The sequence below is a fragment of the Amphimedon queenslandica genome, unplaced genomic scaffold, assembly GCF_000090795.2.
Source record: "Amphimedon queenslandica unplaced genomic scaffold, v1.1 AMPQUscaffold_13455, whole genome shotgun sequence".
NCBI classification, from domain to species: domain Eukaryota; kingdom Metazoa; phylum Porifera; class Demospongiae; order Haplosclerida; family Niphatidae; genus Amphimedon; species Amphimedon queenslandica.
In genome coordinates, this window is record NW_003546309.1 from 119,983 (window position 1) to 137,709 (window position 17,727).

At 39.2% G+C, this 17,727-nt stretch overlaps 5 protein-coding genes across 6 annotated transcripts in view; 1 reads left to right on the forward strand and 4 right to left on the reverse strand.

Moving 5' to 3' along the window:
- The window catches only part of LOC100641842 (ubiquitin-like modifier-activating enzyme 1), a 14,042-nt gene extending 11,931 nt beyond the window's left edge, over positions 1 to 2,111 (reverse strand). Inside the window, exons 1-7 of one of the 2 annotated variants that reach the window (XM_019995080.1) lie at positions 2,020 to 2,111; positions 1,749 to 1,963; positions 1,528 to 1,586; positions 1,386 to 1,471; positions 1,218 to 1,300; positions 1,032 to 1,166; positions 869 to 975 (exon numbers count right to left, since the gene is read on the reverse strand). In XM_019995080.1, coding sequence (XP_019850639.1) covers positions 869 to 975; positions 1,032 to 1,166; positions 1,218 to 1,300; positions 1,386 to 1,471; positions 1,528 to 1,586; positions 1,749 to 1,826 — 548 coding nt within the window. In that variant the 5' untranslated portion in view covers positions 1,827 to 1,963; positions 2,020 to 2,111. Of the gene's footprint in view, positions 1 to 868; positions 976 to 1,031; positions 1,167 to 1,217; positions 1,301 to 1,385; positions 1,472 to 1,527; positions 1,587 to 1,687; positions 1,707 to 1,748; positions 1,964 to 2,019 lie in introns of those variants that run through there. The other variant, XM_019995081.1, reaches the window with a different exon arrangement.
- A 52-nt stretch (positions 2,112 to 2,163) lies between these two features.
- Positions 2,164 to 3,421, forward strand: LOC100642054 (3-hydroxyacyl-CoA dehydrogenase type-2-like). The gene is made up of 5 exons (XM_003385622.3): positions 2,164 to 2,380; positions 2,432 to 2,516; positions 2,742 to 2,903; positions 2,954 to 3,106; positions 3,157 to 3,421. Exons 1-5 carry the CDS (start codon positions 2,183 to 2,185, stop codon positions 3,345 to 3,347), a joined length of 789 nt encoding a protein of 262 aa, XP_003385670.1. The 5' UTR covers positions 2,164 to 2,182; the 3' UTR covers positions 3,348 to 3,421.
- A 5-nt stretch (positions 3,422 to 3,426) lies between these two features.
- LOC100633041 (NAD(P) transhydrogenase, mitochondrial-like) lies at positions 3,427 to 7,369 on the reverse strand. Its single transcript, XM_003385636.3, has 2 exons — positions 7,237 to 7,369; positions 3,427 to 6,822 (listed from the first exon to the last, which is right to left on the reverse strand). Exon 2 carries the CDS (start codon positions 6,818 to 6,820, stop codon positions 3,605 to 3,607), a length of 3,216 nt encoding a protein of 1,071 aa, XP_003385684.1. The 5' UTR covers positions 6,821 to 6,822; positions 7,237 to 7,369; the 3' UTR covers positions 3,427 to 3,604.
- A 28-nt stretch (positions 7,370 to 7,397) lies between these two features.
- LOC100631398 (isoleucine--tRNA ligase, cytoplasmic) lies at positions 7,398 to 14,161 on the reverse strand. The gene is made up of 27 exons (XM_003385623.3): positions 13,944 to 14,161; positions 13,763 to 13,876; positions 13,473 to 13,559; positions 13,346 to 13,428; positions 13,160 to 13,296; positions 12,637 to 12,765; positions 12,391 to 12,583; positions 12,150 to 12,336; positions 12,013 to 12,104; positions 11,866 to 11,964; positions 11,688 to 11,814; positions 11,563 to 11,636; positions 11,407 to 11,496; positions 11,171 to 11,362; positions 11,001 to 11,084; positions 10,800 to 10,944; positions 10,171 to 10,285; positions 10,029 to 10,120; positions 9,611 to 9,804; positions 9,164 to 9,266; positions 8,881 to 9,100; positions 8,742 to 8,827; positions 8,526 to 8,678; positions 8,277 to 8,465; positions 7,957 to 8,169; positions 7,754 to 7,891; positions 7,398 to 7,699 (listed from the first exon to the last, which is right to left on the reverse strand). The coding sequence occupies exons 1-27, from the start codon at positions 14,136 to 14,138 to the stop codon at positions 7,514 to 7,516; spliced, it is 3,717 nt and encodes a 1,238-aa protein (XP_003385671.1). The 5' UTR covers positions 14,139 to 14,161; the 3' UTR covers positions 7,398 to 7,513.
- An 86-nt stretch (positions 14,162 to 14,247) lies between these two features.
- On the reverse strand, positions 14,248 to 17,665 carry LOC109581203 (uncharacterized). The gene is made up of 9 exons (XM_019995088.1): positions 17,504 to 17,665; positions 17,354 to 17,448; positions 17,015 to 17,304; positions 16,596 to 16,850; positions 16,335 to 16,537; positions 16,082 to 16,243; positions 14,567 to 16,030; positions 14,436 to 14,507; positions 14,248 to 14,385 (listed from the first exon to the last, which is right to left on the reverse strand). Exons 1-9 carry the CDS (start codon positions 17,555 to 17,557, stop codon positions 14,332 to 14,334), a joined length of 2,649 nt encoding a protein of 882 aa, XP_019850647.1. The 5' UTR covers positions 17,558 to 17,665; the 3' UTR covers positions 14,248 to 14,331.
- Between the last annotated feature and the right edge of the window lie 62 nt (positions 17,666 to 17,727).

Here is a 17,727-nt window from a genome sequence, read left to right on the forward strand (position 1 = left end):
CACGTTGTAATCCTTATTTCGAGGAGCTAGTACACATGTACATGCAGGTAGTTGAGAATCATCTACATTTGAAAGAGCAGCATCATTGTCCTTCTTTTCCATCTTACGAACAAAGAAGAAACTAAATCGTTCGATAGTAATGAAGCATAATTATTCATATCAAGAAGGAAGCACAATGAATACTAGCTGGAACAAAAGATACAAATATTCATGTGAGAATTCTGAGAACCCCAACCAGTAACGTACCAACACATTAAATATTTCTTGAACAAAGAATACAAGAATTCATGTAAGAGCCCCAACCAGTAACGTGACTAGCTTGCAAATAAACAAAGCATTAATGGGCATCATGTGTCATATGATTGACGAGTATGGATGGTCAGTAAATAAAGACAGAACTCTCTCCTAGCTACTTTGGACAATGCATGTACTACAGTACAGGGTCTTTTGAGCAACTTTAAAAATTCACAAAAAATCTGACTTTGATCGGTATCAGCTCATGGTTGATACACAGTGTAAAAATATGTATATACATGTACATCAGAAAAAAATTATAAAAATGATTACTAGTCATTTTTGACAAAATTTGGCCAAACACCCTCAAACAAAATTTTTGAGCAACTCCAAAAATGAACGACGCATACGTGTAGATGTATAGCATAAGATTATCATTACTCTTTAATTTACTTTTGTTACTGAAGATATGAGTACAGAGACTGGAGGCTCTCCATCAATATCAGACACTATGAATTCATTACCAAAATCACAAAAGACTTGTCTAAAAATAAAAAAAATTTTAGTACACACAGGTAAATTTAGAACTTAAAAAAGTACAAAATTTCCTCTCTCTCTCTCTCTCTTTCCTTACCCAAAGAGTCCTTTGGTGTCACACACGATGAATTTGATGTCATTTGAATGACAGAATTCTCCAATCCTCACCTGATCAGTTAAACTAGAATCAGTGAGTACAACTACCTAAAGAGATACAGAATAAAGAGGCAATCACTGATTGATTCATTCATTATCAGTACTTGATATTTCTTCAGTTTCTCTTCTGACAATTCTCCCTTCAATACGTCAACTGGTACGTATGAATTGAGTTCTGACAGATGAGGCTGACACACGTCAGCTGTGTTCTTACCAACATCATTTTCAGTAAAGAAAAACTAAACAATAAACAAACAAACAAATAAATAAATAAATAAATTCCGTATTACTTGTGATGAGAGATGAGGTAGCTCAATAGTGTCTGGATCATAAATAGTTACTGACTTAACTCCTGCTAATACAACATTCTTAGCTAAGAGAAAAAGAGAGAGAGGAGAGATTTAAACAAGGAGATATATGCACACTAATACACACACACACACACGTAATACACATACCAACTTCAACTCCAAGTCCTTTCATACCAGCAATAAGTACATTAGAGGCACCCATCTTACGCATGGCATCATGACCCAATACATACCTAATACAAGCAGCAACAGGTAATACTGTAAATATAGTATACAGTAATGAGCTTACAATTGACGTGAGTACAATCCTTCATCAATCTCCTTTTCAGTAGAGTCAGCCATTTCTACCTATAAAAATCATAAGGATACATATCTATAACTTCATAAAATATTAAACATAGCCCATAACATAACATAAGTAAAGCTTTAGAAATCATTCATTTACCTACCAAGCAAATTTAAATATATTTAACCCTTTAGCAATGGCCCACGCCCACTTTAATTACTTACTTCTTGAAAGTGGTTCTCTACGCGACGTTTTTTCGCTGGAGGGCTAGACTGTGCCTGTACGTGATTCTCAAATGACATGAAGTGATGAATGAGGGAGGAAACTAATTATACTTATCCAGAAACTACCCTTCAACTCTTATCTCTTGTCTTCAGGGGTAGTTTCTCCGTATATGACGCTCGTGTTGGAGAGTATACGGAGAACTACGATTGTGGCTCTGAGTGAAGATAAATCCTTGCAGTAAAAATGGAAGTTTGCCTTTGATTACCATACCTTTAAAATTATTCGTCTAAGGTACTGAAGGCTTGTATATATTGAAGACCAGGTGCTTATTCTCTAAAACCTGCTCCTTTTCGGTTTACACGCCAAACCACGTGCTGTAGTACGAGCTGTTATTAAAAATAGTAAATTAACCATTGTGGTTATTAGTGTAAAAATGGCTGCATCTTCTGAGATAAGACAGCTCTCAAAGGTTATTGCATTGGTGACTGGAGGTGCCTCTGGTCTTGGAAAAGCAACTGTTGCAAGACTAGCCCGTCACGGGGCAAGAGTGGTCATTGCTGACCTGCCAGGTAGCTCTGGGGAGGAGGTAGCTCAAAATAATGGAGACAACACTCTCTTTGTTCCAACTGATGTAAGATCAATAAATAGATAAATCATTTATTATGCATATGATTGAATTCAGGTTACGTCAGAATCTGATGTTGCTAATGCTTTATCAGTAACAAAGGAGAGGTTTGGTACCATCAATACTGCAGTGAACTGTGCAGGTAGAAATAAAATTAAAGAAAATAATTGTAATCATGGAGTAGTATCTTCACACCAAACCTGGGGTCAAATTTTATTTGCAATTTTCATAGAGGCTCCATTAAAATTATAATTATGCAATTGTAATTGAATGTGTAATTGAGGTTTTGTAAGTTGACCCCAGGTGTGTGATATTGTTCATTGTTGATACTTTATTGTTATCATAACTCTTTATTGTACTGCAAAAGGTATTGGTGTTGCAATAAAGACACTATCAAAAAGAGGCCCCCACCCTCTCTCTCAGTTCCAAAAGGTCCTCAATGTTAATGCCATAGGGACTTTTAATGTAATTCGATTGGCAGCTGAACAAATGACGCAAGGAGAGACATTAAATGAATCAGGAGAAAAAGGTATTAGAACATGTTTCAATTACTCTTAAATTTCTTTTTATTTTTTTCAGGTGTTATTATCAATACAGCCAGTGTTGCAGCTTATGATGGTCAGATTGGACAGGCTGCATATTCTGCTAGTAAAGGAGCTATTGTTGGAATGACACTGCCTATAGCAAGGGATTTGGCGCAATATGGAATCAGAGTCTGCACAGTAGCACCTGGTTAGTTAGCAAATGGATATTTATTCTATTATTTCTTCATCTCTTTTAAGGTTTATTCAAGACTCCTCTTTTAGAGGCGCTACCGGAGAAGGTCCAACAGCAATTAGCCACTACTATACCATTCCCACAGCGACTGGGTGATCCTGATGAATACGCCCACCTAATACAGACCATCATAGAGAACCCATTACTAAATGCTGAGGTCATTCGACTTGATGGAGCTCTTAGGATGCAACCCTAAAGGAAAAAGAACAATTGTTTATTGGACGTAGAAAATATTTTGGTTAGCAGCTGCTTTTGTAGAGCCAATCAGAGAATAATAGTGTGATTTATAATCAATCAGCAAAAAATTATTATAATACAATCAAAAACTCATAGTTTGTTAGCAAAATAATAAAATGAAGGGCTATAAGAAAAAACTAAATAAATATTATTGTGAAAATATTAATAATATAATAATAGTTATCTTAAATCTAAAGCAGTAAGTCAAAAACACCCTCAACTGTTATAAACCTCTTGGATCTTAGAGAGCAAAGCATCACACGTTTTCTTAGCATCTCCTAGCAGCATAGAGGTATTGGGCTTGTAGAATATGGGATTATCAACAGCTGCATAGCCAACTCCTAGCGTACGCTTCATCACAATGACATTCTTTGAACTCCAGACCTGTAGTACTGGCATTCCAGCAATGATCGAGTTAGGATCTTCGAGAGCGGCCGAGTTTACGGTATCATTAGCACCAATGACCAGCACGAGGTCGGTATCAGGGAAATCATCATTAATCTCATCCATTTCTAGTACAACGTCATAAGGGACACCTGCTTCAGCCAGTAGCACGTTGAGTTGACCAGGCATACGACCAGCTACAGGATGAATGCCAAACCTAACGTTCTTTCCTTGTTTGCGTAGCAGATCAACCATCTCAGCTATGGGATACTGTGCCTTTGCAACACAGAGACCGTATCCTGGAGTGATTATTATGTTCTGTGCTTCACGGATCATGTCTACTGTACCGTCGACATTAATCTCTGTATGAGTGCCAGTGATCTCCATTGGTTTACCGCCGAGCGTCGATAGAGTTCCGTAGCCGCCGAAGATGACGTTTGTGAGCGAGCGATTCATTGCCTTGCACATGATGTAGGAGAGTATAGCACCAGAAGACCCAATCATTGCTCCTACAATAGTCATGAGGTTGTTATTAAGCATGAAACCCTCGGCACAGAGAGCCCACCCGCTGTAACTGTTCAATACCGTGATGACAACAGGCATATCAGCTCCACCAATAGCAGAGGTCAGAGTGATACCCATAGCAGAAGAGAGTGCAGCTGTAGAAGTGAGACAAGCCATGTCGATAGTATAGCCAGGATTGGTCATATAATAGCCCATGGCAGCCACATTGGTCAATAGCATACCAGCATTCAGTGCATTGTGTGCTGGTAGCTTGAATGGATCGGATTTCAATAGTCCCTGTAGCTTACCAAAGGCAACTAGGGACCCGGTAAAGGTCACACCTCCAATATAAGTACCCAGGAAGAGAGCTGCTTTGGTGACCGCCCCACTGGAGTCCGTCATTAGGTGAGTGTAGTCGGTCATGTAGGTTGCTACACAAGTGAGGACAGCTGCAAGGCCTACAAATGAATGGAAGGCTGCAACAAGTTGAGGGAGATCAGTAATGGCCATCTTCTTAGCAATGACGGTACCAATGAGCCCACCTACTCCAATTGAGGTAAGCATCTGTGTCATCAATTCAGGCGAAGCTCCCAGTCCAGCCAGAGTAGCAATCATTCCAGTACTGACTCCAATGATACCCAGTGCATTGCCTTGACGTGAGGTAGATTGAGAGGAGAGGCCACCAAGAGCTCCAACACAGCAGAGTGAAGCAGCAAGATATCCCATCTGTTGTATATCGGGGACGCCGTAAAGATGCCCTCCCATATAGCCGGCTAGAAAAGCTGCCCCAGGGATGGCGTAAAGGTAGTTATACTCAGGTGGGTCGGTTGGACGACGGAACATGTCCAACATTCGCTGAGTGATGAGGAACCCTCCAAATATATTGATGGATGAGATAAAGGCAGCAGCTGCAGCGAGAGCAGCTGGAGTAGAACCGGGGAAGAACCCACCACTCATGCACAATAAACCACCGACTGCCGTTATACCTGAAATAGCATTGGTGACAGACATTAGGGGGGAATGGAGTGCAGGGGTGACACCCCAAACTGTATGATAGCCGACGATGACGGAGAGAGTGAAAGTGGTTACCATTGTATTGAAGGCGGGATTAGGAGAAATGAGAGAGAGTCCTAATATGGTACCAAGACCAGCTGTGTACACTAGTGACTTTCTCATTGTTAAATTAAACGGATTCAGTTCTGCTGCTGGAACAACTTCTGCTTTTGCCATGGGAACAGGTGAACTGGGCATGGTCAACTCCTTAGGAGGCGGGGCAGGCCAGAGGAGCTTCCCCTCTTGTAAAACTATAGCACCTCGTACGACCTCGTCTTCTAAATTAATAGCAAAGTGTCCTTTGTCTCCTTCCATTGACAGAAGGAATTTAGAAAGATTATTAGCATACAGTGTACTTGATTGAGTCGGCAATCGACTGGGTAGGTCAGTATATCCAATGTGTGTGACGCCACTATACCGATAGAGCTCGCCTGGTTTAGTAGTGGCTATGTTACCACCTGCTTCGGCAGCGAGATCAACAACTACCGAACCATCCTTCATGCTCTCGATCATCTCCTTTGAGATGAGTTTAGGAGCAGGTTTCCCAGGTATGAGAGCAGTGGATATCAATATGTCTATCTCCTTGCATTGCTTTGCAAAAAGAGCCATCTCAGCTTCAATGAACTCTTTTGACATCTCTTTAGCATACCCACCCGTCCCTTCTCCTTTCTCTTTCACGTTTACTTCAAGGAATTCAGCTCCAAGGGATTGGACCTGCTCTCTCACAGCTTCCCTTGTATCAAATCCCCTCACTACTGCCCCCATACTCTTAGCGGTACCAATAGCCGATAGACCAGCCACACCTCCTCCTATAACTAGCACTTTGGCGGGAGGGACTTTACCAGCTGCTGTTATCTGGCCAGTGAAGAACCGTCCAAAGTTATTAGCAGCTTCAACCACGGCTTTATACCCAGCAATGTTAGCCATTGAACTGAGAGCATCAAATACTTGAGCACGGGATATCCTGGGCACACAGTCCATACCCAATGCTGTTATTTTCCTTTCAGAGAGCTTGTCCAGTAGGTCCTTATTCTGTGCTGGGTAGAGGAAACTGATGAGGTTGCTCCTTTCTCTAAGGAGGCCAACCTCATCCAGGGACGGGGCCCTAACTTTAAGAACAATGTCGGAGGCAAAGGCTTCCTTTTTGGATTTTATGGAAGCCCCAGAAGTCTGATAATCCGAGTTTGAGAATTTTGCCTCTTCGCCAGCTCCATCCTCAACGACGACATTGAAACCGACTTTAGTGAGTGCTTGGACAACAGCCGGACTGATGGCAACTCGTCTCTCGTTTGGAAAAGACTCTTTGGGTACTCCAATTGTTAGTTGATTGTACGGGATACCCTTGGGGGTCTGGGGTGGGGCTTGATCGCAGAGAGTTCTACGAAAAGGTGCGGTTCTTGTCCTCAGTGTGGACTGATGGAGTGGCCGAGGTACAACTGGCCTACCCACAAGACAGGAATTGTGAGTGACTAGTCGGGCAAGCCTGAACATGACTGTAGAAAGAAAAAATATATATATAAATATAAAAAATATGTAGTCTATATAGAATTAAATAACTATAATGTGTACAAATATGCATAAGAATAACAAAAGCCAAAGAAAGCTATTAGTGTATATACATAATTATATTTTAGAATACAAGCAAACTACATTTATGACAAGCTAAGGGTTGTAGCAAGGTACACCTGTTCTCTACAATACAAGCTCAAGTACAAGCTTGCTTGCTACTATATAGCTGAGGCATTTTGCTAAGAAAGGTTCTATTAATTCATTCAGTACAAATAAACCTTTTATTCGACTGAAAGGACTAGACAAAGGACCCAAAGTCACATGTCAATGCAAAAGACAGCAACCCTCCCAAAATTGCATACAAAATTAAAATCACAATTACAATCAATAATGCTTACTTGTATAGGGAAGTAAAGAGAAGCTATATAGTATATAACTATGGTTCCTCCAAGTCCAAAGACGGAGCACCTTTTCCTTAATCTCCTTCCCCAAAGTGTGGGCGTATCCGCACCAACCACACTGTACTGGGCGTGAACATAATAATAAAGTTCAATCATGATTCACTCATTTTATTATTCATTGGTCTAATACATTACAGTATAGATTGAATACACACAATTATTAGCAGTTAAAACTCTGAAAAAAAAAGATGACGTATAAACATTTCCCATTCGATCAAGAGAGTAGCTTCAAAGCAACAGTTTTAGCACTATCCTTGCTCTTAAAGATGGGATGACCAACGGGATTTTCCAACCATGCACTACCACTGCTGCTCTTCCCATTCAAACCAATATCAATGAATGGAGAATAAGGAGGACCTACAACTACTGAAGGAAGGACAACATCGGTACAAGACAATTCCTAAATAAGAATTTAAAAAAGACCATTTTAAGCACAAGTAAAGGACCCTCTCACTTTATCGCTAATAAAAATAGTTGAGCCAGAAAGACTCAAAAGATCTGTCGATTCATTGACTTCAATGACTATGCCCTCTTTGGATTTGGTGTACAAAAATAGTGTCCTTCTGACTCTAATGCCCAATAAAAGATTAGCCTGACAGAAAAAAACAAGTAATAGTAATGCAGCATATGTATATCCACTTCAACAAATCCAAATACCTCAAACTGAAGGTCTTCGAATGAGAGGTAGTTTTTTCCCTGTGGGTTCTCAAGAAACAGACTAGACTTAAAATTTTTTCGATACAGCAACGACTTAGAATACACTTCAAGATTGATGTAACGACACTTGGGGGCGGGGCCACTGCTGCTACTAGCAACAGAGAGAGGAGGAAGAATCCACAAGTGAAGACTAACACCAGATACTCCTTTCATCTAATAATGAGAGAGAATGAAAATGAAAGACTATTAGTAGTATTATAATAACAACAAAAATTCCCCCTTTGTCTTTTATTATAAACTAACAGCAAGAAAGCACTGACCTTCTGATCTTCTTCAGCCATTAGCCCATTTAGTGATCTATCATCAGTCTTAGACAATAGAGGGCCTTTGGTGGTGGTCTGTATTGCATCTTTATGTGTTGATATAACTCTCTGTAGTGTGGCCTCTCCTTCAGGGCTACCAGTCACTTTATACAACACATCAACTTGATCTGAAGGTTGAAGACCAGCCTATACACAATAATACAATCACTTATTGTAAATCACCATGTTTTTTTAACCAATTAGTACCTTTTTTCTCAGTTTTTGTATTTTATTAATGATTTCTCTAGCAATGCCCTCATCAACCATTTCCTGTGATGGAGTAATGTCCAGGAGAACAAGGAAGCCACCATCAGACTGAGCATGATATTGAGACAGAGCAGCATCAACTGAATAAATCAACTAATGAGAACAGAGGAGAATAAAGGAGCATTATCAGTGCATATATTTCTCTTAAGTCCTTACGTGTATGTCTTCTCTGTTCATTGAATGGCCCATTACACTCAGCTCCCCTGTTTCTTGAAACTCTCTCAATTCCTTATCAGTCAAAGCTAAAGATATGCACGAGAATGACAGAATAAAGATACATGCACATATGTAGTACCTTTAATAGCAGGTGAAATATTCTTAAATTCAGCTTTAAATCTCTTCCCAAGTCTATCATTATCAGGCTCAGCAGTAAGCTTGACTCCATATTTACTATCATCCTCTACCAGTGAGAGCTCCTTTACATTCAGCTCCTCCAGTATGTAACTCTTCAGTGATAGGAGCTGCTTACGACAGACGGGATCACGATGAACCACAACAACTTCCGGTAGCGGGTACTAAAAATGAATTTAAGACACACAAGTAAACTTTATGGGTATACATTACAATTGTGTGCTCACCTTGACTGGTAATACTTTGCTTTCTCTGATGTATCGTGCCAGATCAATGACCCTCTGCATGTATGAGAGGCTCTCCTCTATCTCTTTATTAACAAGATCCTTTCTGTAATGTAAGAAATGAAAAAAAAACCTTAGATTATGCAGTAAAGAAAAGTCTTATGAGGTGTTAAATAAAATTAAATTTACATGTACTCCATTATCGGCCCCAGTTGCCACAGTGACAAAGACAAGTGGGTTCCTAAAGGATTTCGTTTTATATTGGCTTGATTCTGGATAAGTAGTAGCATCAAGTAAGACAACTACTTGTGGCAATCAAGCCATTATAAAATTTACATGTACATGTATGCACATATTAGACCAAAATTGGAAGTATACTTTCAACAAACACTGATTCTAAAACTCCCATGTTTGGTACTAAATGACCAGTCTCTATATCTAAGCCAATACCTTGGTTTGGGTATCATCATATAATGGACACTAGCATTAGAGTCATCAAGGTTAGTCGGCAGATAATGACGTAAGCTCTGGTACATGTGCTCAGTTAGGAAAGGAGTGAATGGAGCCATCATTAAAGTCATATTATAGAGGACAGTGAAGAGTGTATCCAATGACTGTATGCAGTCATCATGTCCAAAATCACCCTAAGAAAAAAAGAGAAAATTGATACTTAGTAGTTAGTATGGCTACATGTACATGTATTCCATTATCGGCCCCAGTTGCCACAGTGATAAAGACAAATGGGTTCCTAAAGGATCTCTTTTCTATTGGCTTGATTCTGGATAAGTAGTAGCATCAAGTAAGGCTACTACTTGTGGCAATCAAGCCATATGGAGGTTGAAATAAAACCATTGTGGTATTGCTTTACCTTGATCCTCTTCCTGTTGAACCTGACATACCAGTTAGTCAACTGATCAATGAATTTTAATAGCTTAGGAACAACTGTGTATAAACGATACACTGAGAGAGAGGAGAATATACAACGTCATTTTGCTGTGTAACTTAGTTACTTTTCATTTCTTCTTTTACAAACATGTTAAGAGATTGAGTGAATGAGAGTATCCAACAATCCATAACATTGCTAGGAGTGAAGCCAGGCCTTGACATAAACTTTACACCTTCCTCCTATACAAAATAAAATAAATAAATAATGTATCCAGCCACATTACATGATGTTGTACACAGGGTTTTTCACAAAGCATGCTAAGTAAGCTAAAAAACATGTTTCATGAGCTGACAAGCACTAGAATAGACATGTACATAGCTTTTGGTAACTTTAAAAATTCATAAAAAATCCAATTTTGATCGGAATCAGTTCAAACTTGCTATGCAACATAAGAACATGTATACGTATCAGAAAAAATTATAAAAATGGAGAATTCTCTCTTAGTCATTTTTGGCGAAATTTGGCCAACGACCCTGTACTATAGTACAGGGATTGTGTCCCAATTTTTTAGCTTATTAAAAAATTCATTAAAAATCCAATTTTGATCGGAATCAGTTCAAACTTGCTATGCAACATAAGAACATATATATGTATCAAGAAAATTTATAATAACGGATAATTCTCTCTTAGTCATATTTGATGAAATTTGGTCAACAGTAACTAAAAATCTGCATAAAAATCATAAAAGTGTACCTTTTCTAATCTTGTCACATTTTGCATGAAGAACCTATAAGCATTGAACCAGGGTAAGAACACATCCTTTACAACATCCTTGACTCCACCCTCCTGAAATTTGAGTGACTCCGCCCTAACCACTGGCGAATTGATGAGGTATAGTCTATTCACAAGTAGAGGGATGGGTCATGGAACTGAATGGATAATGGGCAGGTCTACCTCAATGCATCAGCTCCAAATTTATTGACAATTTCGACCGGATCAGGATAATTCTTTAATCTCTTGCTCATCTTCTGACCATTACTGAGAAAAAAGAGGAACAGAGAGGGTATAAGTAACTTTTACAAAAGCCACACCTACAAATAGTATAAACACAATAGTGTGCTTACGATGCTAGGACTAATCCATTAATGATGAGGTTCTTATATGGCGGGTTATCAAACAAAGCAGTAGCAACCACTAGTAGAGTATAGAACCAGCCACGAGTCTGATCGATGCCCTCGGCAATGAAATCGGCCGGAAAATTAGCATCAAACGCTTTCTTGTTCTCAAACGGATAATGACTCTGACCATAAGGCATGCTATGTGGAGAGTATGTGATCATGTGATGAGGGCATGGTCTTACCTCCCACTCTCAAACCAGCAATCAAAGACTTCGGTGATGCGTCTAAGGACACCTTTACCACGAATCGAGGGAATGGTAATATCATCAACACTAAGAGATGGTTTTTAGCACAGTGTATGTAGGTTATGATTGTAACTGTTGCATATTTGGTCTTACTTTTCACGATGCAAATCGGTCACTCTGACTCCAGAATATTTTTCCAACTCGTCAATGCTGCCTATACATACAACCTATTGATGGCAGAGTCTTGTAAGTGTTAGATTCATTAGTGGGTGGCTTACCTCCTCAAAGTCATCAGAGACCCATAGAGGTATAGGCGTGCCCCAGTACCTGTTTCTTGATATAGCCCAATCACGGGCATCTTTCAACCAATTATGAAATCTCTTGTCTTTAACAAACTCAGGGACCCTAACAACAATAATAATAATGATAATACATTATAATTATTATTAGAATTACCAGTAGCACTTTTGGTTATTCTTTAAAAGCTTCTCAATAAGAGACTCTACACGTACAAACCAGGAGGGAACAGCTTTGTATATCAATGGGGTCTCTGACCTACCGTGAGGCAGGAAGAGAACATAAAGAAAAGAATTATAAAGTTACCTCCAGCAAAAAGGATAACTATGTTTGATGGTTCCTTGATGCACTAGTCTACCATTCACTTTCAATAGCTTTGTAATAGCTTTATCAGCATCCTAAGTTGCAATTTACTTAATGCACATAATCCAGGAGTTGCATACCTTTACATACTGACCAGCAAAGTCGGTCACTTCAGGCATAAACTGGCCAGAAGGATCAACAGGGCATATAACGGCACTCCCTTTCTTAAAGATGCCATACCGGAGACAGATCCTGAAATCATCCTCACCAAAACCAGGGGCCTGATGTACCACACCTGTACCACTCTCTGCTGTTACATATGTGTCACTATAGTAAAGAAAATTGGTAAATTCAACCATTAAATAGCATTCCTGTACTTACGTCAATATTCTAAATGCTCCTGTATTATCAGTATTGGTCTTCATGCTCTCAAAGTAAGGGAACAATGGTTTGTACTTCTTTCCTTCTAGGCTCTCTCCAGTCATCTTCTCCAGGACAATGTACTCATCTTGAGTCTTGAACAACGCTTCAAGCCTGTCTTCCATCATTATGTATACACTGTCTGTTGACTTGTCTGAAAAAGAAAATATCAAAAATTAGTTAAGTAATTCAGCATCTTTTTCTTACCTTTAACTTTGACATAGTTCATGTTAGGATGGACACACAGAGCTAGGTTGCTGGGTAGCGTCCATGGCGTGGTTGTCCATGCAATTACACTGACACTTGGATCTTCATCCAATGGAAAATTAACAATAACTATAACAGAAATAAATAATAATAATAATAATAATAATAATAATAATAATAAGAAACAAATACATGTAAATAACAATACACATGTTTCCAGGTGTCAGCACTGACTGTCATAAAACAAATACAGTCAGTTTCCTAACTGGATGCAGTCATTAATATAAAGGCTCTTTCTCAGTCTAGAGGCACTTATGAACAAAACATGACCTCCTCTTATTAGTGAGTGAGCCATGCAGTAAAAATTTAATATCATCAATACACAAAAAAACATGTATATGTAGTCATGATGAATAGAGAGAAAGGAAAGTTGCTAATTATTACTACATTAAGTGACTATTAAGCATAAGTATGTAGGTGTCATCTAATAAGGTTGTCATCTGCTATTAATCCAACAACTCACCAGCAGGATCACTGACATCTTTATAATTCTGGCCAGCCTCAAAGTTAGAGAGAGGAGTATGACAGCCAGTGGAGAATGGCATCACTTTGTATCCTCTATAAACCAAACCTTTATCATACATCTGTTTAAAAACCCACCTAAGACAAAAATAAATAAATAAAAATTTAAATATATAATGTGGTGTACCATATGCTCTCCATGAACCAAGGGTACATGGTCTTGTAATCGTTCTTGAAGTCAATCCATCTTCCCATTCTGGTCACAATTTCCTGTGACAATAGAGTCAGCTTATAATCAAATAGACAAAGCTCACCTCCCACTGTTCAGAGTACCTCATTACGATCTTACGACACTCGGCATTGTATTTGGCCACGCCCATCTTTGTCACATCGTCTGGGGTCTAACAAATGAAAAAATAATAAAATACAATATAATAACAATAAAATTAAATATTAGTGTCACATAGTGTGAACAGGTCTCCCTCAGTCTCATTAAATCAGTATATTTTTGCCTTCACAGTATATCAGGGCATTAAATAATGTCATCAGTGGGAGGAGCATAATAATAATTAATAATAATTGATAATTAATTATTTTGTTACACCTTGAGGCCTAACGTCTTGTCTATCTCGTATTCAACTGGTAGACCATGACAATCCCAACCAAAACGTCTCTCGACATGAAACCCACTCTGATGAGCATAACGTGTTACTATATCCTATGAAAAAATAAAAAGGAACAAGAAATTAAAAAAAGATAAAGGTCACTTAACAATAATTATATACCTTTATTGTTCCAGCTAGTATGTGTCCATAGTGAGGTAAACCTGTGGCAAAAGGAGGCCCATCGTAAAAAGTGTACCTGGGCTTGTCTTTGGATTGTTTCAAGCAGTTCTGAAAGGCATCCAGCCGCTTCCATAGCTCCAGGATCTTCTCTTCTTCCTTAGGAAAGTCAAATCTATCAGGGACTTTGTCAGCCATGCTTAACTCGAGCACGTGTCAAGTGGTATCACTGCGCATGCTCACTAGATTTATTAATTTAGAGTTAACGTTTATTAAAATTTATAATCACCGCCCACTCATTTCTAAATGAAAATTATTATTAATGATAAAAATTGAATTATTATCATAATTATAATCATTATTGTAGCTATTGATTCATTTTGTGTATCAGTTAGAGAACATCTCTCACTCTATTTGTGATGATTGCAGTATGACTTGCAATATTCTACAGAACAAAAAAAATAACAATCAAAGTTATCATTTTTATTTCCATACCTGTTTTAATTTTGACAATGAATTCAGCATTTGCTGTTGACTATTCGACTGAACATGATCTCTCTCAAACAACTAAAAATGTATAATTTTTTTAAATCAAATATTTCTATTTTACTCCTTCTTCTTCTTACCTTCTCTTCTCTTGATCTAATCTCCAGTATTGGTGGCAGGACTTGCTTTCCAGTGGAAGACATAAGACTAGTTTGATCAATGTCTGGCGAACAACTGGCTGCCCTCGCTATATGTGGTGAAGCTTCATGATGATTCATTGATGATGATACAGTTACATGTGGAATACTGGTTGCACCAGTGATAGAAGGCAATGCAGTGAATTGAGTACCAAAGGTCTGAGGGAGTGTATTACTGCTAGCTATAACTCCATTATGAGATGAAGGGATGGAAGGCAATACTGGATTGTTATTATTAAGGAGTACATTGGGCTGAGCTCCAGTCTGACTGCTGGATCCTACAATTGAAGGTAGAACAGCATTCACTACAGAATTCTGAGGAGGGACTCCTGTTGCTTGTGAAGTATAGTTTGAAGTGATTGAAGGAAGGACTCTATTGCTCTTAGGAACAGTGATGGTTGGTAGTTCCTGCACTGAGCTGATAATCTGTGGCTGGATTCCATTATGTGCATTATTAGTTGGCTCTAATTCTTCCTGGTCTACAGGGAGTACACTAAAAGTCACATCAGGGCCTGGCAAGTCATGAATATCATTAACAAATCCTGTTTGGCCCTGTGCCAGCCGCTTAGCAACTGCAGGTACAGGAGGAGAGCGTGGTGGCTGATGATAGGATCTCTCTTGTATGTCAGGTGATGAGTAAAGCATTACAGGTGCATTAGGTTCTCTTAATCTCACTGTCCTGTTGTGCGAGTGCTCTTTCAATGAGCGCTGGAGCACTTGTTTATTGGAGCGTGCAATACTATTAGCGATAGGTCTGTTTGATGAGGGTTTACCTCCAACTGCTCTCCCTCCTCCTCCCTGGCCTCCTGCCCTCACTCCTCCCGGCCGCTGTCTCCTCATTTTCTCCTCCGATTCGCTGTCTGATTTTTTACTCTCCATCTGTTTCTTTATAGCCTGTCGTCTTTGGACCCGACTCTCTCTGACTAGTCCAGAGGCCATTTTATTAGCATTGGCATTATTTGTGACTGCTCTGTCTTTATGCCTATTACTTGCTGCACCACTTGGTTCCTCTGATGATGTAGAATGGAGTGAGATCTGACTTCCAGTCCCTTGCACTGCAGCAAGAGTCTGTCTCCTACCTACACCTCCTTCTATTCCCTGGACTGCTTTGTGTCTTGGTGATTTATTGATTCCTCCTCCTCCTCCTCCTCCTCCTAGCTGTTGCTGTCCTTTAGAGGTTGCTTGGAGCATTGAGGGGCTCCTAAGATCGAAATCAGTTGATGAGTACAGCAGTGATGATGGTGGATGATTGCTGTTCTCTTGCTGATACGATGCTACTGCTATTCCTTCATGTTCTTCGTTATGACGACGATGAAGTTGCTGTTGTTTCATTTTTTCTTTATCTGCCGCCTCTTTGGCCAGTTGTCTTTGTTCATAGAGTGACGCTAGTTTCTGTGTGGCCTCAATCTGCATTATAGGATAGAATGGTTAAAATTTTGTAATAATTATAAAACTAACCTCTTTTTGTCTCTGCCTCTCTTTTTCTTTTTCAAACTCCCAAGCCAATTGCTGTCTTTCCTTTTCTACTCTCTCAGCTTCTCTTCTCTCCTCTAATTCTCTTTTATATCTCTCTTCCTCCTTTAGTCTCTTATTCTCTTCAATTTGTAGACGCAATTCCTCCTATTAAAAACAAAAGTGAACTAACATACTATATCAGACAAAAAAATATATATGCATCAAAATTTCATAAAACACTATACTAATTTCATACTCGATATAAAAAGTCTTTCATTTTATTTTCATCTTTATGCGACAGGAATAGATCTAAAGATGACCTAGGGCTGGACTGCACTTGACTGCTAGCAGCAGTCAGGTTTTGCTGTAGCTTGCTATTGACAGGCATTGTAGCCACAGCCTCTTCTCTCCTTCTCCTCTTCCCTCCATCATCATGCCCAGCATTGCTGTAAGGAACCTCTATAAAATATTAAAAATATAATTATGTTAAAATAGCATAAAAAGAAGCAAAACTGACTATTTGTTGGTCGTTGCTGCCACCCTACTCCCCTTCCTCCTCCTCCTCCTCCTACTCCGAAATCAATGCTGCTTTTCATTGCTGGGTGAACAGGACGGTTCATGGTCCCTCGGTGATAGCTCTCACCTCCGTGAGGTGGCGATACGTGAGATACATGTGGTATGTCACTAGTTGGTTGTGGCTCCACAGGAACCTCTTCATTTCTCCTTTTATTGTTAGTAGTAGTAGTAGTTTTATTGGGATGAGCTCGAGTGCCTAGAAATGAGAAATTAATAATACAAAATATTTATTAGGAGAAGCTGGTATTGTTCATAAAAATTGCGAGGTGTGAACAACAGCGTCAACTTGAGTGTAAATTAATTGCGATAGGTGTGAATCCAAACAATGGAGATAATGATGAAAACAATCTTTTAACAAACCTTTAGATCTATTGCCTGCTGCTTGATATTCTAATCCTGGTACCTCAGTGTGATCCACAATAACATGTGTTGGAGGAGATGGCCCTGCATCATGCTGTTCTAGTGGGCCTTTGCTAGCTTTGGAAGTGCTGGGAAGAGAAGGTGCATTAGAGGTAGGAGGAACAGGAGCAGAATAGTTCTGGCGTAGTAGCTGCTCTAGATAGTCTTTGCTGATAGTGACTGTCTCCTCTGATGACTGATGCTGCCCTGCCTTCCTACTAGCATGACCACTGCTTGGATTTGACTGTGGCCTGTTGATCAGAAAATGAATTTTTATGATAATAAGAAAAGAAAACTCACTTTCCCTTTGACAGGCACGGCTCTTTATCTTTCCTTTTAGTTGCTTCAGACTTTGACTTTGTCTTTACTAGGCTTTTGTTCAAAGCCAGAAAGTTCTAAAATAATCATAGATAGTCTAATCGATCATACTGCTACCAAGAAGGACGTTACCTTTGTTTTGCTGGGTACAGTGGAGTGCTGTGTCTTTCTGTCAAACTGAAGCATGGCTGTAAAGAAGGTAAGACTGACAAAGAACCACACACATGAGCTCTAATGGTGTGGCCATACAGTTATTTTGTTTATAGTTGCCAAGGCAACGGTTCGCCTACGCAATTTTGTGAATACCAATGCCCAATAATAACGCATGCTCTGCTTTTATGCACCATTTCTGTTAA